The sequence below is a fragment of the Augochlora pura genome, chromosome 7, assembly GCF_028453695.1.
Source record: "Augochlora pura isolate Apur16 chromosome 7, APUR_v2.2.1, whole genome shotgun sequence".
NCBI lineage: Eukaryota > Metazoa > Arthropoda > Insecta > Hymenoptera > Halictidae > Augochlora > Augochlora pura.
In genome coordinates, this window is record NC_135778.1 from 15,981,669 (window position 1) to 16,004,157 (window position 22,489).

General features: G+C 38.6%; 1 protein-coding gene across 2 annotated transcripts in view; it reads right to left on the minus strand.

The window, feature by feature from the left end:
- The window catches only part of Sog (chordin short gastrulation), a 130,515-nt gene that overhangs the window by 26,071 nt on the left and 81,955 nt on the right, over positions 1 to 22,489 (minus strand). For both annotated transcript variants that reach the window (XM_078184947.1, XM_078184948.1), the window contains exon 3: positions 12,126 to 12,255. In XM_078184947.1, the coding sequence (XP_078041073.1) occupies positions 12,126 to 12,255 (130 nt within the window). The remainder of the gene's footprint in view (positions 1 to 12,125; positions 12,256 to 22,489) is intronic.

Consider the following 22,489-nt stretch of genomic DNA (forward strand, 5'->3'; position numbering starts at 1 on the left):
TTAATATTTTTCAATAAAAACCCTATAAGATATGACTTATAGGGTTTTTATTGAAAAATATTAATGATTCATTTTTGGTACACTATGCAAAATAGACATAAAAATTCTTTAGTTAGTATGAAAGAGATTGAAGCAGTCGTTTCCTAAACTAAAAAAATAAATAAATAAATAATAAATATTTTTTGTTTAACGAATACATCAAAATATTTCTAAATAATCCACTTCCAAAAGTACGTAAATGAACCCGCTATAAAAAATGCGCGCCAATTGGTATAACGTCAGAAAGATACAAATATTGAAGTCAAATGTCATTATTTTAGTTAATTTTTGATAAGTCAATGGACAAAGGAATCACTGCCATTCAGCCAAATGTATCGATATCTCAAAACTGTTGTCGGGTATCCGCGCAAAAAGTTATTGATTCATTTTTGGGACTCTATGCATTTAAGGGTTAAATATTAATAACGGAAGGGCAGAATTTTATTTCGACTTGAAGAAATGGGATAATACTCATACTTAAGAAGTCATTATCAAAAGTCACTATTACGAGTCGGACTCGTGAAAGTAGGCCAAGGGGTTAACAGCGTCGACGAAAATATTAATTTCTTTGTTTGTATAATTGTTGGATTTTGGATTTTTATTTTACTTATTTTTATTAGCGTTGTTTTTTTTGTTTTATTATTTATTTCACGGTTGCTATTTATTTTAATACTATTTGACAATTGGAAGAATGCATAAGGGGTGGAAAATATAAGAAATATATATATAGAATATAATCTATAAATCTATAATATAATATAGATTAATAATCTATAATTAAAGAATCCGAATAAATTATATACTGTTCCCTTCCTCTCACCTTTTAATCCATATTACGGATTAAAGAACCAGAGAAAATCAAAAATCAAATAAAAGCGTAAAAAATTAACAATATAAAAATAAGAAAGAATAAACGAAGAAAAGGCGAGCCGACGGAAAACAGGAATGGTGTCGAAAAGAAAGATGAAAAGGGTTGGCAAAGGTTAAATCTCCCAAAGAAAATAAACGAAGATCGTCTAGCCAATAAAACACATTTGCCATAAATGACAAGCGAAAGAGAAGATCACCGGCTGCTCATAAATGGCGGAAACAGCATCAAGGAACGTGAAAACGAGGAAACGCGTTTGCTACTTTCGCCGCCATAGAAAGCAGCTCGAACATAGAACGTTCGCTGCCGAGAACTCTGTGACACTGAGAGCCGCCATTGCCGTGGCGCGTTATCATTGCCGAAGGCCTTGTTTCACGCAACGATTATTAACCCGAGGTGGCGCGCGAAAGGGGTTACGGGTTGCAGCGCTCTATTACGTAAAGTCGCCTAACGGCAAAAATAACGCGGCATTGTTCCGGGCCCGCGGCGATTTTTCCGCGCGGCCGGATTCGGGCGGTTCGCCGCGAGATAGCGCGATAAAACGAAAGGCAGAACGCACGTTTAGAGACCGTTGCTTCTTAACGGCCGCGATAAAGAAATCTCGCGCGCCCCGAATGGAAGTAGAAAGCGCGCGGACAATGACAGCGGACTTGTCCGCCCGGTAATAAATGCGAGTTCGCTAATTGATTCTAAGTAACCAATAAATTGCGCCCGGCCACGTTGCAAAAGCGCGCGGCCGCGCGTGCTATCGCTCGCAGATTCTGCGCCGATTCGTCTCCGATTCGTAGGTTTTTCTGTGCTGCCGCGAAAAATATTTAGTCGACGATTTATCGAGTTGCGAGACATTTGCATTTTTAACGAGGATGATCAGAGACGAATATTCGAAACTGTACGTTAAAATATCAATTGCTGCGATCCCGATTTTCGAATTTTACATCGCCTTTAATGTCACTTTTATGTGTAATATTGTTCAATATTGCTTATTGTAGGCGACGTATATTTTCTGTTTCATTAACCTCCAACGAGGGAAGCATAGTTTTAGATTTTATTATTTATTTTATCTGTTAATCCTTTGCACTATTGCAATTCTTTGAAGCTTCATGTATTAAGAATTATTCGTCTTTAATATTTTTCTTAATAGAAACTGGCAATTTTGCTTTTCAATTTTACTTTTGCTTTTAGACTTTCATAACAAAAATATTAAATTTTATTTTAAGCTAAAATAAACGAATAACAGTCATGTTTAGTAGATATTGCATGAAATCTTTATCATGAGTCTGATTCGTTGCTATAGTGCAAAGAGTTTTTTTATTCTACACAAAATTACTATTCACCGTCGCTATAACCAATTACCGTTACTATTACAATTACCACCATTATTGCTACAATATCGTCGTGTATATTCAGTGGAAAATGGGCGGGAGGGAAAGTCGGCTGTCGAAACGATAAGAGATCGCCGCTTGGCAACGGTCATTTGTACAATATTTAATTACGCGCGGACGTGCAATAAATATGCAGCATTCAATTAAGCGCGGACGTTCGCGCGTTTCCCAAGAAGATTAGCAATCGAACGGCGACCATATATCTCATAAATATTTAGAGAACGAGACACGGTTGACCACACTTGCTACACATTCCACGGCGAACTTTGAGTTTTATGTTCATTATGAAAAGCGTATAACGCTGGAAGGACGTGAATTATACCGCGCTCGCGCTCGTTCTCTTTATGCTCCTAATGGACCATTCAATCGAAACTCAACACCGCGCGCCCGGTCACCTCTCAGACCCCCCCCCCCTCCTCCGTCCGCCCTTTTTTACCGGCCGCCATTTCTTTTGAAACGCCGCGAATTCCCGGCGTCCTTTGGCGCGCTTTTTTCGTGCCAGGCCTACTCGCGTGACTTTCTTGTTCACGGTACAAGAACCACCCGTAATTCAAACATCGAGGAATGCGAGACGTTTATGAGCATTCGCCGGCACATATTGTCTGCACCTTGTAACGACGATCGGAGCAACAACGCAATTTTATTCGAACGACCTTTCGTATTCTTCGAAGACATTTTTTCGATACAATTTCTTTCCGATATAATTTTTTCGATGCAATTTCTCCGCGGATAGTCTGTCGATTAAATTGCTGGAAAGAAATTTTACTCGGTAAATGTGACAGATCCATTTTTTGAATAAAATTTTGTTCAGGCCATGTTTCACGTAAATTCTTCGAATAATATTTTATTTCGACAATCACCTGACTATATTTCTCGAATAGAATTTTATTTGGACAGTGCACCGAATTAATCCTTTGAATAAAATTTCATTTCGATAATAGCTCGAATATATCTTTTCGAATAGAATTTCATTTGGACGGTGCATCGAATAAATTCTTCGAATAAAATTTTATTTAGACAATATATCGGATTGATTCTTTATATAAAATTTTGTTCAGCCAATACGTCGAATTAATTGCTGAAATAAAATTTTATTCAGATAATATATTGAGTGGATTCGAATAAAATTTTATTTCAATAATAATTCAAATAAACTCTCCGAATAGAATTTTATTTCACTAATGATTCGATTAAATTCCTCGAATAAAATTTCCCTCGGACAATACATCGAACAAGTTCTTTGAATAAGATGTCAATACATACATAGATCACAGGAAATGTCTCCGAGTGCAAAAGGTCAATAGAACGTAGAGTCAGTTGCGTTCGATGAGACGCGATACTGTAATATACTCTTAGGAAATACATACTGCGCTACGTGGTTCCCTTACAAGACGTAACTCTGCGCGCGTTATACAGCACAACACGTGTTTTCGAGCATAATACAATGGTACGTGATTTGGCGGTAGAATGCGGTGCCGCGATTTTTTCCATTGTCGAACATATAATACAGCGCGTTATCTTTTACAACGTACTATAACGCTGAAAGACAGTCTAACGCAATATGTACTACCCGCCGGATTTCCGCTGGAACATAGTAATTCGCGGCTCGATCTGCCCGCCCTATTAACCCTTAAATGCATAGAGTCCCAAAAATGAATCAATAACTTTTTGCGCGGATACCCGACAACAGTTTTGAGATATCGATACATTTGGCTGAATGGCAGTGATTCCTTTGTCCATTGACTTATCAAAAATTAACTAAAATAATGACATTTGACTTCAATATTTGTATCTTTCTGACGTTATACCAATTGGCGCGCATTTTTGATAGCGGGTTCATTTACGTACTTTTGGAAGTGGATTATTTAGAAATATTTTGGTGTATTCGTTAAACAAAAAATATTTTCTAAAGGTAAGGTTTCTTTTTTAAGGAAACGACTGCTCCAATCTCTTTCATACTAACTAAAGAATTTTTATGTCTATTTTGCATAGTGTACCAAAAATGAATCATTAATATTTTTCAATAAAAACCCTATAAGATATGACTTATAATTTTTTAAAATATTTTTCCCGATTTCCACTCATTGGAAGTAATAGAACTGATATTTTTAAATAAAATTCATTAATTCATGCATTTAAGGGTTAAGCGCTGGAGTAAGTGTATGCATTCTATAAATATCGGTTCTATTACTTCCCCAAAAAATTATTACAGAAAAAAAATACTGTTGTTGCGAAAGTAAAGGGGTTAAAAAGTTTTACTAAACCAGAAACTATGCATCGGTATAAATGAACAGGCGAACAAGTTGGAAAGCAGAACGGGACAAGAAAAATGTCGCCAAGATCGAACGGATCGAATAAACAAATCGATCGAACGTGTAGCGTTATCCGTGGAAAGAAACGCTGGCCGACATTTCGCGGTTGTAAATTCGGCAAACAATGGACAATTCGCGAAAAGAGTCTGTCGGAGCCGAACCCCGTAGCGTTACATAAGCCAAACGGGCATAATCTACGATATCTATAGAAGCTCGCGGGTATCACGGCCAGAACTCGTTGGTGCAAACTCCGAGTTTTATGGATCGATGTTGCGCGCGCCGGCAAATGTCCAGATGCCACGTGATCCCGCGAGTTTCCCCTTTATCTTAACCCTTTGCCGTAGTTTAACGAGTCAGACCCGTGACGGAGATTTGCAACAATAAGCTGTTAGATATGTGAATGTTCATTTATTCCTTTAACCCTTTCGCTACGGCAGTGTGTCGTCCGCCGAGGTACTGTCACCGAACGAAAGCTCGCGCCAGAAATATGCACAGTGCGTGTGATCTCTGTATATTACGTTTTTCTTAGTTTTAAATAACAACTGTGCCGAATAAAACAATCGTTGCTATGATGTAACAAGTATATTTATATTTTTAACTCTTTGCACTCGAAGCCATTTCAACTGCAAATCTAAAATAATATTTCCGGCTTCTAGTGTCTCCATTTTATGTAACAATATTTATTTTATGCATATGAAATTGAGTCTCGTGGCTCATACGTAATAGTTACACTTTTAATGATTTTTAAATCTAAGCTTTGGCGATTTCTATTAAAAATAATTTTCGAATGTACTATAGTAATTTGAACGGCGCCGCAGAGTCACCACTCGAGTGCTAAGGGTTAATATTATATGAAAGGACCTACGGAATTATTAAAATAGCAATCAATCGGGTTAAATAGGAATCAAATTTCTCTCGTCACCAATATTTAAACAATCGAGTAGATGTAAGCATACCATAAATAGAAAATACTTCTAATTTTTCTTCTAAGAAATTAGTGGAATTTAAACAATTCTAATCATAGTAATTGTAAAGAAAATGGGGTTAAAACGCTTTACCGATCGGTCGCCTATAAATCGTCTTTTTCTCCAAATCAGTAGCCTGTGAATCGGTTGTCAAACTAACCATTAATTTTCTATCTGTTATTAAGACAAATGTGTTATATCGTACTACAGTAAGCTTCATTATTATTGTATAACTTTACAAATATTAAATATCTTTCGCGATAAATCAAATGAATAAAATCAAAGCGGAAACGAAAATTTAAGGTTATTTATTAAATTATATTACGACCGAATGACTGGTTGGCAATGTTGATGATAACCGGAGAGATTCGCAGCGCGGTTTACAACGCGCGGCGATAATTGTTCTATGCAGAATATCCAATTAACCATTTATTTTTCTTCTCGGCGCGAGTCGTCTCTCGGACTCGTCGCCGCGTTATTTCGTCATGGCGGCACGTAACGCGAGTGCGGCGTCACAGGCCTCGACCGCGTTTGTAGAAAATCACGTAAAACCTCGGCAACGGCTTCCTTATTTGTAAATAAAATGTAGGATACCTGGCGCCTGGCGTCTGTCGCGTCCTTTTCGGATTACGTTTTCTTAACTTCGATTTCTTTCGCGGAATTAATGGCTCGCGCAGCGCGCATTGCCAATCGTCGCGACATTATGCCGCCGCTGAAGCGTCGTCCGTCGCTGGATTTTTCTTCTACGCTAGGTTTACGGGGCATTGGGACCAATTATTTATTAATAGTTTCACAAAGCAAATATGGTTATTATAATTTTAATAGCGGGGTAGTAGTAGTGTCTTTATTACTGCTTTATGAAATTAACGACAACTTTTTTTTTTATAATTATATTAGGAAAAAAACAATGCTAATGTATGTCTTGATTAGTAGTTTATGAAGTTGACGATAACTTTTTTAATAACTATATTATGAAGAAAACAACGATAACGAATGTCTTTATTACCACTTTATGAAATTAAGGATGTTACGTTTTATTAACTTGTTTATAGAAATAAGAGTAATATATTTGTTACTCCTTTATGAGAGTAGCGATGATTTTATATGCATTTTGTGAAGGTGAGAATAATGTGTTTATTTATTATTACATCATAAAAGTGGAAAATTGCATTAATTAGAAGTTCAGAAAATTATAAATATTTTATGAAACTTACTTTATGAATAATCGTGTATTTTACTGATAACATATTCAATATTTAATATTCAATACTCAATAATTTAATATTTAATATTCAATACTCAATCCTCAATATTTGATATTTAATATTCAATACTCAATCCTCAATACTCAATATTTGATATTTAATATTCAATACTCAATCCTCAATATTTGATATTTAATATTCAATACTCAATCCTCAATATTCAATATTTAATATTTAATATTCATTAGTATCAATATCACTAATTATCAGTAGCTAAAAGGTACTACTTTCTTCTTATTTCCAGTAAAAATTTCATTGCAACATGTTTAATATTTCAAAAATCACAACAATTTGTCTCTAAACTTCCCAAACTGAACCACTATGCCTCGATGCCATTTCTTTTCCAGCGTTCGACAGGCTTCGATCTCGCGATCCAAGAAGCTCATATATATTATCGTAAAAAACAACTGTATATAAAACGGAGGAACAGTTTCATAGAGAAATTTATGGTCGACTGTTAAATGGTGTTGGGTGTCACGACGGGGTCAGTACTCGCACAGAGTATCGCGCGCGGTGTTCCCGGCCTCTGGGTTGGTGGTGCGCAAGCCCCCGTTCGCCAGACAGTGCTAAATCCTCGGCCTTCATTTTTCACTGTTCCTTATATATTTCCAGTGAAAAGTCGAGACAGGAATGGGCGCAGCTATTCTGAGCATTTTGTTTATTCCATCCGCATTCTATGCGCCGATTAACGGCGATACAGAAATCGGCCGTGCGACGGAGACAGGTAGATCGAGATTGATAAGAGAGAGAGATAAATGGAGATAGAGAGAGAAAGAGTTACAGAACGTTATAGAGAGAGAGTGAGAGAGAGAGCTGGAGTTAGTGAGAGAGAGAGAGGTAGAGAAAGCTAGAGAGAGAGAGCTAGAGAGAGCTAGAGAGAGCTAGAGATAGTGAGAGAGAGGCAGAGAGAGTGCTAAAGAGAGAAAGAGAGTTAGAGAATGATAGAGAGTGAGTGACAGAGAGAGAGGCAGAGAGAAAGAAATGAGAGAGAGAGAGAGGGGTGGAGAGACAAATGGACGCTTACGGAAAGGAAACAAATTGAGCGGACACGTTGGGAATTCGGCTGTAGGCTGGAGTGAAAGTTGCACATTTGACAATGGAATTTAACAAAACCACGTTTACTGATTTTTCTGCAATTCTAATAGAAAGCACATTTCATTCAAACATCTCAAGCTTGTTATGCATCAATCGTAATTACAGTAAACCTTGTCTATCCTAATTTCGATGCGTTCCCAAAAAAATTTCTCTCTTAATTTTTACTTCGTTTTTGTAGTTTGTAATTTTTATTTCGTAATTTCCAATCTTCTATTGTTATTTCAATTTTATACTTTGTAATTTCCAATCTGCTATTAATATTTCAATTTTGTATTTCGTAATTTCCAATCTGCTATCAATATTTCAATTTTGTATTTCGTGATTTCCATTCTCGTATTATTTTAATTTTCTATTTCATAATTTCCAATCTTCTATTATTATTACAATTTCATATTTTATAATATTAAATCCTTACTTTATCATCATATTCCGAAATGTCTTATTTCCATTTCGTTTTCATATCTCCCAGCATTCCATATTAATTTCACCTCCACGCTCTGTAATTTCTCATCCTCCCCTTATCTATCCACTTCTTCTTCTATTTATTTCTATCATCAAAATTGTAAAAAATTGGCAAGGAGTTCAAACGAACCCAGATTTCTCGGTCCTTCAAAACGCCGTGCATGAGTCAACGCCGTAGCTCGTTAGGCACGGCGTCGAAGAAAACGAAACGTCGAACGTCTAGGAAAATCATAGCCGCCGGATAATTTTGCCGCGGAGTGTATATATGTATATATATATGATCGAGCAATTTGCAATGCAAAAAAGGACGCGTTATCGCGGTGAACGAGAGCGCCGTCGCCTTAGTTAGTATAAATTGAGATAGACGGGGACTGGTGTGACTGGATCGAAGATCGAACCCGCGGCGCCTCCTCTCTCGCGCGGTGTTCGAGACGGGGGTAGCCGCCATTACACCGGTAATTATAAGCGTATATTCCACGGGTGTTAGCATTTGCCATCGGGGAAGGTAAACAGTTGGAACGATTCGCGCGATTCGAGGGATTCGAAGCGGCCGGCGCCGCGCCGCGCCGCGCCGCGCTCGCCGATCCGTTAATCCGTTAATAAGGGCACTCGAGCGACGAGGCGATAACAAAAATAAAGGTACCGGAGATAACGGCCGGCCATGATTACACGGTATTGCAAATACGATTATCGGCGCGATCGGCCGACAGAGAGACGGTCGCGCGGCGCGGGAACGGCGCGGGAATGGACAGGGACCGGACAGAGAACGACGATCCGTGCGGCCCTCGATCCGGAGAAGGACGCGGGCAAAGAGGCGGCTGATCGTTGATAAATGATTTATGCATGCCACTTGACTCTCATTAATGCTTACGGTCCCGATATGCTCGCGTCTATATCCTTTCGCGATGTTTACGAGCGGCCGGCAACTTTTCTGCGCCGACTCTACTCGATTCTTCGGCCCAAGTCTATTCGCGTTTCCGCGTTCAGTTCAGACTTCGCGCCTGCCGATATCGCAGCATCGAAATTCCTATGTACGATGGAGCCGACGAAATTTAGTCTTTCTTACCTTTTTTTGTTTATATCTTATACTCTGCCGACGAACCCATTTGTCTTAACACTCGCGGCGCCGCGGCCGTTGCGTATTCGCGACCCTTCGCGAACAACTTAATTATGGACGTCGAGCCAACGAGGCTCTTTGCAAAATTGATCGTTGTATCGGTGATAGGATTTATCTCGTTTGTTTGTATTGTTGATCGGGTGGATCGTTATCGTTTTATGTTGAGTAGGCGTGTCATAATTACGCTGTTAAAGGCTTTCACTGGAGCATTGACTATTTCTTGGTGACAGAGTTGTGGCAGGTGCTTTTACGTTTTCAAAAATTGTTTTAATGATCGAGTTATAGTATTATTCTTTAAAAATATGTTTAAACTTTTTTGGAAATTGTTTTGAAATATGTTCGTGCGATAAGGAGGTTAGAAATTGATTTTCAGTGCGAGCGTTTGAGAAAGCAAGTTCTTAGATTGATTCATTGTAGAATTATCTGAATATTAGTTTAAAAAGATTTTTGGAAGATTGATTTATAGTGTGATTATGAGGAAATTCGGTTAAAAATTGATTTTTCAGTACAACTATGAGAAAACGAGTCTAAAAATTGTTTTAAAAATTGAACTATAGCATAATCATGTGAAAACGGGTTTCAAAGTTGATTTTCAGCGCAATTACTTAGAGAAACAAGTCTAAAAATTGTTTCAAAAATTAATTTACAGCACAGTCGTGAGAAAAGAACTTTCAAAATTGTTTTATGAATTGAGCGAGAACGCAAACATAGAAGAAAGAATATAAAAATTGATTTTCGGTAGAATTATTTGTGAAAGCAATAGCAGAGCTTGTTTTAAAAATCGTTTTACCGTACAATCGCTTGAAAACAGGTTTAAAAATTGTTTTAAAAATCTGATTCGAATTACAAATATCTAGAAAACAATATAGAAATTGATTTTCAGTACAGCCCTTTGTGAAAGCAAGTGCAAAGCTCCTTTTGAAAACTAACCTATTACAATATCCCAAATTAATATACAATATTATCCATAAAAGTTTACACAAGTATTTATTTTAAAAAGTGTAAATGCCGGTCACCGTGTTCAAATATAAACAAGCGACCGGCGAGTTACAGCCGATCGGCTACGCGGGCAATGAAAATGGTTCTCGGCGAACGGTATTAATTGGAACAGATTGGCGACGGACAGGTCTCGCGATTCCAGACGCATTAAAATCATCGTGACTAGAAACGATACCGACAGCCCAGGCTTATCCGATCGTTATAAAAAGCGCGCGCGAGCGTGCCCCGTGGTAGCCGGTCGCGACGACGGTTGTCACACACGAGGCTGTCGCGGTCCTCAGGAACCCCGTGACGTCAACCGACCGCCTTATCTCGGGAGGGGAGGGGGAGAGGGACATTGTCGTGTTTAGCACCAACGCGTGTCCTATTTTCTCACCGGCATTCTGTGCGTTTCTTACAGGTGTATAGCGGCGTCCGACAATATTTATCGACGCGCGTATTGCCGGACACGTGCCGCGCGGCCCGACGCTTTTTTCCTTAGATAAGACGATATATACGGCCACGTCGGCGCGGAACAATTCCTTTCGCGTATAGCCAATTGCGGCGACACCCGACCGACCATCTTATTTTCCGATTGGTCGGCCGCGTGGCTGATCCGTTATGCCTGTTTCTCGGTGTTAACGGTGCCGAATGTCCGCTCCGAAAATCTGTATATTACATTATTAACCCTTTTTATTATGGCTCCTTTCGTGCTGCGTTGATCAGCACTTGTTTCTCCTTAATAATTTTCCTAATGTTCAGACAATTTTTGCTTCCTGTATTGTCCTTATTTAAATTTCGTTTCTATACTTTGATAGCAGAAGAATTTATTTTCACTTCGACGTAGAAGAAATTAGTAATATTCATATTTAGTAAAGCTTGCATAAAATCTTCGCCACGTGCCTGACCCGTTATTATAGTGCAAGCGGTTAAAGTCCTACAACTTTGCGAAAAATTATGGTAGAATATTGATCTTATTTTTAAATTGAAGGTTGAAATCTCTATTTTAAGATCGTGTTATTCGATTTGAATTTGAACGCAGTCTATCTGTTGTGACTATTTAAATCTAAGGCCATGTTTGCGAGTGGTGTATAAGTACACGGGTTAGAGTACATGGGGTAAACTTTAAAACTTAAAAACACGCTTTAAACTGCGGATATTTATGCGAGACGATAATTGTTTAAATATTATTGTGATGGATGTTTATCGTATGGAATGTAAATATAATATATTTTCGTTAGCGGTTTTAATAAATTCAGATGCATATGGGAAGATTGTTTAAATTTTTTTCAATTGACATTTAGTTCTTCTTATTTGTTTTTTTTTCCCTGGTCATTCGAGTTATTAGACACAATCGCAAAAATTAAAATTAGACATTTAATTATTTATTTATTTCATCTGCGAAGTGTATTAATAAATTACGAATGATGCGATTCGTGTTTGCAATAAGCGCATAAAATTCGCATTTATATTTTTCTTCTCCGATTTCAATCATTTCTTCGAAGATAAAGAGGATTTGTACTTTGTCGTGTGCTTATATTTATTGAACTCGCGTTTCTTCTGTATTTATTAAAATATTGATGTCTTGTGATAAGTCTGATAAAAAGGAATATGTATTGTTCGAAAGAAATATGCTACTTACTGAAGTCTCCAGGACATGATTTGCAGCAACGGCCAGGTAGCAAAACGGGTTCGGTGCATGTCAGTTTCGGGCATTCGTTTTTGATGTTTCTGCAATGCACCCTTGCTACGATTCGTCGTTTCTTTTGCACCTGGAACACGAAAAGCAGAACACAGCTATATCAGTGTTTATGTATTTTATATTTATTCTACATATCGGTTATTCCAAAATTCACTCTTAATCTGGTAGCGAGGGATTCCTGAGATTATTTCAAGCAACTATCTTCTTTATGAAAATTCAGTCCACGGTTTTGTTTACGAGTTATTAAGGAAAAACAGCGACCAATGAGAAGCGAGCACGACCGACGCGAGGCCATTAAAAAAAAAACGCAAGAATAGCAAATCGTCCTTAAACAACGCAAATTTCGCCAAGAATCCTCGCGAACCCAGTGTTCCCAATCAAACGAACAACAGAAACAATTTAGCTCGTCCGAAACGCCCCGGCGTCGCCCGCAATGTTCGCGGGTCCGTAAACGCGTTCACATGTTTATTACCGCTTTACGCATCGCTGACGATAGTTGTAACGTTTACATACGCGACACGCGATAAATCTATCGGCAAGTAATTGGTAGGTGTTATTGATCACAAAGGACTCGTTTATCACGGTCAATGGTGCCATTACCCGGGACACGATTTACGGTGTTCGACGTAATATAAATTATTATTTAATGTCTTTGTCGATCCGGCCACTTTCTACACGGGCGGACGATAGCTGAGGCCGGAGGGGAAAAAAAAAGTAAAATCGTTCCGAGGCGCTTCGACCGTTCTAAACGACGGTCAACGGATCGGCGTTCCGTGCCCGCACGACTATGGCACCGCTGATAAATCCGTGTTCCCGCGAGTTCGCCGCTTTCCACTGTAGATCTGTCGTTTCTAACCTAAATAAGCGTTTTGCATTCGGAACGTCTTACTTACGGCTCGCGGGACCGTTCTTTACGATACACGCGTACGCCGCGGAGTGATTCAATGCGCGCGCACAATGCTCTCTTTCGGCTACGCTTTCGTTTCATGGAGAACTTATCGGATCACTGAATTTCGCTATATTTGATTATGTTTTGTTTGAATTGTATTGGAATTCGAGTATATTGTAATTTAATTAGGTAATTCGAAGCTATCGGTTGATTCGATTGTTAATTATTTTAAAGATGAGGGTGTCTTAAATACAGTGATATAGAGGTAGAGTGTACTTCAAATACAATGCTGTTGAAGTGTGAGGTACTTTAAGTATATATAATATAATTTAAATGCAATTTAAGTCATATACAATCGAAATATAATGTATTGGAAATACAATGTATATTAAATATTATTTATTAGAGATACAATGTAATTGAAATAATGTACTTCAAATACAATGTACCTTAAATACAATTTAATTGACATAGAATGTAATTCAAGCGTAATGTACCTCAACTTCAATTTAATAAAAATATGAGGTACTTCAAAATGTAATATCACTGTAATACAATGTACTTCATATACAACATAATTAGAATATAATTTACTTTAAATAGAATTTAATTGAATTAGAATAAACCTCGAGTAAAATATAATTGCAATACAATGTAGTTTACATACAACTATAATTTAATTGAATTACAATGAACTGTAAATATAATGCGGTCAAAATACAATGTACCTCAAGCACGATATAATAAAAATACAATGCACTTCAAATACAATAAACAGTACAAAGTGCAACATAATCGAAACGCAGTTTCTCCAATCACAAAATTCTGCAGTTGCCACACAAATTTTCACGCTTCTCTTTTCCTAAACACAATTTTTCCCACCCGCGTGTTCTCTTCTAAATGATTAACTATTAATTGAAGACAAATATCTGCGTCAAAATATAAAGGCACCGATGGTACGGCTAATTTTAGATTCATTCGCACGCCTTCCTGTTATTACCTGTTAAGTTTCTGGCCTGAATAATGTTCTGTTGCGCGAAAGAAGATGTCTTCAAGTCATAATAGACGTCCGCGGCGCACCAATGTCGTAAATCTAAAGTAACGGATGACTATTGTGACTTACGAGATATTTTCTCCCCGAAAACCAGCCATAATTTAGAGAGCCGATCTCGACCGCTTAGGCACGGCGCGCCATTATAGTGGCTTTCGCGGATGTTTCGCGCTTTACTCAATTGTATTATTGTAATTATTTTTTGAATTCAATTGTATTAATGTAAACGGTTAAAGTGAACGTGCGTATGTACAATATAAAAAGAAAAAGATATAGCTATTGCTATATGTATAAAATTAATATTGTATTATATAGCTATACTAAGGAAAAAATATATATTAAGGAAAAAATATATATTGAGGAAAATATATATTAAAAAATATATACATTAAAGAAAATATGTATGTATTAAGAAAAATGGTAAATTAATTATAAAAAAAATTCAGTGATGCCTAATTGTGGCATGTTATTATTTCGATCGCCTCTTAAACGTCTTCATCGTCCACATCAATTTTTAATTAACGTTCGCGCAGCAATAATTTTGACACGCCGCAATGGATACCCGCGTAAGAATACACACCAACCAGCAATTACATACTATGTAGCGTGCTCTAATGAACGGTCATAGAAAAAATGCGTTCTAACACAGGCAATCGGTCTGCGATACGTTTTAATGTATAGTTACGCGGGGGGAATACGTTCAACGAACGATCGAACAGAGAGCGATGCATTGTAATGGATAGGCGCCTATACTAATACGTTCTAATGTATGCCCACGTAAACGCGTACGTTTTGACGGACAATCGCCACCGATATACGTCCTCTAATGTCTCCCGACGTATTAGTACGTACGAAATGAACAGGTACGCGGTAATACGTGCCGACATGTTAACTACGTCGTAATGCCTTTCAATAAATCGCGCCGCCGTACTGATATCATCTGTTTAACAACTACGTAGTAGTAGAGCCGACTGGAACGATGAAAACTACATTTTACTATGTGTTACGTAAGGAAATTACGTCAGCGGACGGATGAGACATATCGGTTGAAATATCGAACGATTGTTTCATTTGTTTATTATTCCGAACACGCCGGCAACTAGTTTTAACAACGTGCCTGGATGTCGACCAGCGAAACTCGATTCGGGAAGTCGGCTAAATTGATAGTGTTACTTGTTTTTAATAGAAATTTAAATTGTACATATATTTAGCGGAAACTTAAATTGTAGTATTTTTAACAGAAATTTGAATCGTAATATGTTTTTTATAAAAATTTAAATTGTAATATGCTTTTTGTAGGAATTTAAATCATAATATAGTTTTAATAGAAATTTAAATTAGAACACATATTTGATAAAAGATTAAATCCTAATATATCTTGAATAGAAATTTAAATTGAAAGGAATATTTCATATCAGATTAAACTGTAATATATTTTGAAACACTCTGTAATTCTAACACTTTTAATATGAATATAAGTAATAATATACCTTCAACAGAAATTTAAATTAAAATACGCTTCTAACACAACCTCAAATCTTAAAATATTTTAATAGAAATTTCAATATCGACTGAATTTTAACAAGAACTATAGCTGGTAAAGACAACGATTACAGACAACGACCGAGACGAAGACTATGTAGCCAACGATTATAGACGATGACACCATAGACAACGATCATCGGCGACGAGCAACACGACTAGGCCGTCGACAGACTACAGATAACGACGATAGACGACGAATATATTGACAACGAACGTAGACGACTATTAAGAGTGCACGAGCAAAAAAGAAAGCTGGATTTTGGCCAGAAGATGCCGCGCGCCGAAGACCGGAGTGAACGGCGAGAAGCCTAAATGTATCCACGACCGATAAAAGTTCCATCTACCCGTTTGTACCCGGGCGACGACTGTCTCCGGAGGGCTAGTCGCCTCTTGAAACAGAAAATTTACCACTGGCGCCCCGGTCCTCGTGTAATTCGAAGTTTAACGTCTGCGGCCCGGCCTGATCGCCTGTGCTTTGCTCGCTCGCTCTCTCTCTCTCCCTCTCCCTCTCTCACTCCCCGTCGCCGCGTTCCTTCTGCTCGTTTTTTTCCCGGAGTGGCCGGTGCACGCCGCGCCGAATCGACATCGAACGCGTATCGTTTCGTGTTTCAGGAATGCCGGTGCAGCTCTATAAAACCCTCAACTTAATTTCCGGCCGCTGTAACCGGAACCCCGCCGACCCGCCCGCGTCTACGACCCTAACCGCTTTGCTCTTTGTCCTCGTCTGCTCTTCGTTGCGGTCTGTAGTCGTCATCTGTGCCTGTCGTCTATAGATGATGCCTATAGAAGTTGTCTATACCAGAAGTTGTTTGTAGACCTTGTCTATAGTCTTCGTCTGTAGATGTCGTATATAAAAAATATGTACGGAATTGTGAACTATGGTGGTTGTCTATATAATCATCGCCTGTAGTGATTGTCTTACATAATCGTCGTCATCTATAGATATCGTCTGTACATGTCATCCATGGATGCGTCTGTAAATATTATTTATGAATGTCGTGCATGGTTGTCGACTGTATTTATTCTTTTCTAATTTGTATTCATTGATGTTTATAAAATCGTCATCTATACTAGTCCATTATTTAATCTTCATCTGTATTCGTCGTCAATACAGTCATCGTTTATAAATGTCTTCTATGGACGTCATTCATGGATGTCGTCTGTAGTCTTCATTTATCGATGTTGTCTTTAACTGATGTCTATAAAATCGCCATCTATGGTATTCATTGTCTATAAAATCGTCCCCTATGGATGACGCTACGGACATCGCTATGAACGTCACTATGGACATCGTCTCCATCAAATACCTTGTGGCGAATTCCCGCGGTATTCTGTCCCCCTAACGTGGAATCTCTGAGAACTAGGGATCGATGGCTGAACGGCGACGATTGAAAACACGTGCTCGTATAACCTCAATTTATTTGATTCTTTTTCGGATAACGATCTTACACGTGGGGAGTTCTGCATTAGACTGACCAGTGACTTTATTAGGAACTAGACTGTAGATGGCGCATGTGATGCTTCTAGTGACATACGCCACAACTTATAAAAACATCATTTACACAATAGTCATATATATTCTACGTATCACAAAGCAATCGTCGAACAATAAACAAATGTAATCGAACTTCCACTAGAATTTCGCCTTTCGCCGATCCATTCTCGCGGCATTTTCACCGTGATCGCGTAAAATCCGCAACCGTGTGATCGGCGAGATATTCGCCGGCAGAGAAATCGTGGAAATAAGGAGAAATAGTTTCAAGAAGATTAGCCGAGGAGAGAGAGAGAGAGAAAGAGAGAGGTGACAGGGAGAGCGGAGAAGCTGCGCTCGGACCAGCGCGACTTACGGACGCGCGAACTCTATTTTTAGTCTTCGGAAGAATGACAGTCCCTCCTCGGTGTATATGAGGAGCTATTGATAGGTCGCGGGTTTCGTTGTGAGCGGCGGCGCGAGCAGACACGTCGCGTGAATCACGCGGAGATGTTGGTTCTTTACCGAAACCGTCTCGCAAACCGGGGCTCTTTGGTGTGACCACCGTTACGCGTTTTACCTCCTCCTCCTCCTCCTCCTCCACGGTTACATTCTAGACGATTTCAAGCGCCGAGATTCAAACGCCGGGATAACGTGTCGTCCTAACGGAGCAGCCCGCAGTATCTCGTCCGCGGGACAAACGTTGAGAAGACCGACTTTCTCGGCCGTGGCTCGCAATAGCAATTCTCGAACCACTCGGCGCAATTAATAGTCCATAGCACGACATTTTCGCGCATCGTGTTTTACATATTATGGTCTTACGTTTTGCATGTACTATGGTTCCGACATACGTCTACGCTTGTATTTCAGATGTCTTTTTGCTTTTGATCGATGCTCTCGAGGTATTTGACTGGTTTAGGAGCATGATATAATAATATTACATTATTAGAATAATATTAACAGTTACATAGTTTATTATGAACTTATTAAAGTTGTATTTCTTCTCAATAAAAATATAAATGATTCGTTTCTTCGATTTTATTCGCACGGGAATTTGTTCTGAAAAGAATTGATTTGAATAAAAATAAAATATATTTTGTCCGACTTGATCGAATTTTCTGAATTATTCGCGCAAAACATTTCTCGTATTATTTGTATATACAGTAATCCGTATATATGTATAGTAATACGTATATATAATAATTCATGGCAATCGGAATAAAACATTCAACCGGAAGGAATTCGTTCGGATAATTAGCTCCGATAAATATTTATGCGAAACAATCCGATTAATGCCGAGCTCTGGAACGCAGGCCGGTGAATGAGCGAACGAATAAAAGAGTACACTGAGAGCGGCGCGGATCAAAAGTTGTTTTTTTGTTTTATTTGGGAACGCCTGAAAGCCGGCCCACACGGTAGACCCCACGCACAAATCGCCGTTAACTTCCGGCCCGATCGGGCGCAACGCTCTCCGCTTCCACCATTATTTCTACAATAGTGTCAAAATAATGAATGGCTACCTCGGGGGAAGAAAATCGTGGGTGGATGAATCATGCCACCAGCCGCGGCCCGTGAATAGCGGGACGCTTTTTAATCGACGGGATCGCCCGGCCTGATCTCAGGTCTCACGCGAGAACATTCCCATGACTTCACGCGCCGAGATCTTCGGCCGGTATAATGAACTTCGACGGACACGCTCGACAAAACGGAATTAATACTTATATGTCGATAAGAGAGAATTATTAAAAATAATAGAGTACTTGAATAAGTGTGCGGAATAAATTTTGCTAAATAGATAGACAGTTTAGAGTTAGATAGAATATATTAAAGTGATATAATTGTTCTTTTTTTTTAGGTTAGAGATCATGGCGTTTCTTAGACAATTTTTAAAAAGCGTTGATTGCAAATGTATTTTATATTTAGGTGGCGAGTTTTCTTGCAAAACAAATATTCTCCGAAGATAATTTCATTTCAGGAATATGTACTTCGAATTAATTGTTCGAGTGTCATATTATTTATGAAATATTTAGAGTATATTTTTGGAATATAATATTATTTGGGAGATGTTTTATGAATCTAATTTTACTCGAGCAATGCTTGTTATAAATTCTTTGAATAAAATTTGACTCGAGCAATATTTCTTATTAATTCTTCGAATAAAATTTGACTTTGAGCAATGTTTCTTATTAATTATTCGAATGAAATTTGACTCGAGGAATATTTCGACTAAACTCTTCGAATAATATTTCACTTGCGGAATATTTCGAGTTAACTCTTCGAATAATATTTCACTTGCGGAATATTTCGAGTTAACTCCTGGAATTAATTCTCCAAATAAATTCCTAGAAAGAATTTTTCGAACAAATTACCAGAATGATTTCTTCAAATAAATTATTAGAATGAATACTTCAAATAAATTCTTAGAAAGAACTTCTCAAATAAATCACTAGAATGAATTCTTCAAATAAATTCGTAGACAGAATTCTTCAAATAAATTCGTAGACAGAATTCTTCAAATAAATTCGTAGAAAGAATTCTTCAAATAAATTCCTAGAGAGAATTCTCCAAATAAATTCTTCGAATAAATTCGCCAAATAAATATTCCAAATAAACTCCCCAACTAAATCCTCGAAATAAATTCAGCGAACAAGCCACTGAAACAAATTCGGCGAACAAGTAGCACGAGTCGCTTCTCGGAACAAAATCCTATTCGAACAATAAAACTCCGGTTGAACCTTATGACACAGTTTCGCGAGGGGTGGTTAGAGACTTAGCGTCTGCTTAGCAAGTCAAGAGAAAAGCCGGGCCGGGGCGACGTTATAGGCAAACACGTAAGAAACGGTGTAGCCAGTCAAGGACGGAGTTTATGAAGATTGGCTAAATTAAACTCCATTAGTAGCCAGTCGCGACCGTTTCTGTCCGGCCGGCACAAATGCGCGCGGCCACAGGGCCCCCATGTTACTATGATAGAGCCTATTAATTGGACCGCGGCAGCCGCGAGGGCCGTCGAATCGTTTTATAATTGACCCCGAATTTATTTCCACGTTCGCAAACCGCTGGCGAACCGCCGCCGTCGCCGTCGTCGCCGCGGGTCGCGGCCGTCCAACCGATGTTACTAACCCCGGCGTGACTCAGTCGGTCCTCAGCTTCTGCTTCCCATAAAGCATTTTTTATTGTCCCGCGTAGTTAACACCCTGTCGCCGGGTGATACAACCAGGCATTCCAGTTGAATAACGCGACCGCGGCTCTCCCCCTCTCTTTCTTCCACCCTCGCGCCAGACGTGTCCGAGACTTGTTATCGTTGGCAACGCGATTTATATCGGTTCACAGAAAATATTGCAACGGTTATGTCGATAACTTCGTAGGTCTAGATGTCTATTGTTGTATCTTATTTGAGTAAAAAATGAAATAATTGTAATTTGCCTCGTGTGTCATTTGTTCGAATTAAAATTTGCTCGTGAAGGAATTTCGTACAGAAAATAGTTATTCATTAATATTATATAATTATTTACATATTCTATTTGCCAATATACTAATTATATTTTTTTTTTGGTATAATTTACTTTCTATTTATTTATTTTATTTTAGCGCCCGCCAATAGCGGAGACGTAAAATCACCCCTGGGAATCTGTTGTAAGCTCGAGGAATATGATTTGATTCATAAACGAATTTTGTATTATATATTATATAATATAATTAAAGTAAACAATATAATATAATATATTACATAATACAATTATTCATTGATACGTATTTTGATTGCTTAAAGGTTCTCATAATTCCAAAGAACTTGCGAAATAATTAGTCGTAACACCGACACAGATTTGCGAACAGCGTTCCGCGCGCAAATTGTTAAGCTCCGATATCAACGTACAATTAACTGGTTCGTAACAGCGCGGTTAATTGGAAACACGGTATAGGTTTCGCGTGGCTCGCGCATAATTAACGAACAATGCCCCGTAAAGAACAAAGCGCCCGGCTTTAATTCATCGCGTGCACGGGCGGGGGCATTGTTGAGAACTGTTCAACAATTCTCGGAGAATTAGCAAGCTCGTTGTTAAATACGACTTGGCCGGCGCGCGGGGTTCTGTCCATTACTTACTGTTTCTACTTGCTGCAAGCGTTAATGCACCCAATAAACTTTCGAACTCGTTTATCTCGCAATAAATCGACGCATGCGCGGCAACGTTATTCCACGGTGACCAGCCCGTAGACTTTTGCCGAAGATTTAGACAACAAAATTATTATAGAAATACGTGTTATACGAAATACAAGATATTAGACAAGGTTTAATGAAGTATACCGAAATTAGGTGCAATAAAACATTTGAAGACGTTCGTTTGTATTTAATAATTTAGATTGTTTTAAAAAATAATTGAGAGGTGCTTTTACATTTTTAAAAATACTAGAAGCATCGCTTTATGTTTATCGTTATGTTACAGCGGTATTGTTTGTCATTAGCAAGAATATTATATAATTTTTCCAATTATTTGTTCTATTTATTCTGCACGTTCCGAGACAATAAAATAACAATGCAGTTAAAGTGAAACCAAACTTCTGAATATTAACCTCTTAGGCATCGACTCGTCACTATGGTGACTTTCGTGGATTTTTCGTGTTTTACACAATCGTTTTATTAATTATGAAAGTAAACGATTAAAGTGAAAATATGTATAGCCTCTAAGAGGTTAAAAGAAGAGCTGTATTATTTCTATAAATATATAGAATTTGCTGAATCGATATAGAACTCTTTTTTTATTACCAAATTGCGAATTAATTTTTATTCGGAGTTCTATAGGTGTTAATTAAATTGTTATAGTTATAGTAATAGTATAGTCGATTACATGGCGATATCATTTTAATTTGGTGGGTTTAATAAATCGGATGGAATTTTCGTGATCGCGCGACCGCGCGAGAAATCGGGGAGGGGGGATGAAGGTGAATGGCGGGAAGAAGAATGAACGCGGATATCGCGTGGGAGGTGTCGGCGGGCCCCGCATAATGAGATGAGTATCTTTAATAGTCGGGAGGATGCGTGGCGGCCGACGTGTCGTGGGCATCAAAAGAGAGCCTCTCGCTCGTCCGCCCCGACGGCCGTCACCCGTTTCGACATCGGGCGCCGAGCCGCGCCGAGCCGCGCCGGCGAGAAGGCCGAGCGAAATCTCGATTGGGATCCTCGTTTAACCGCCGCTTTTGTACATCGCCTCCCTCCTCCGACAGAAGGTGTTCCGGCCCGATAAAAATCTGGATTCGATGCTCGTTAATGAAATTCCTCCGGCCGGTACGCGCTCTCGGAACGACAAAAGGGGCCCGCCGCTGAGGAGCGTTGCGCAGACGCACGAAACCGT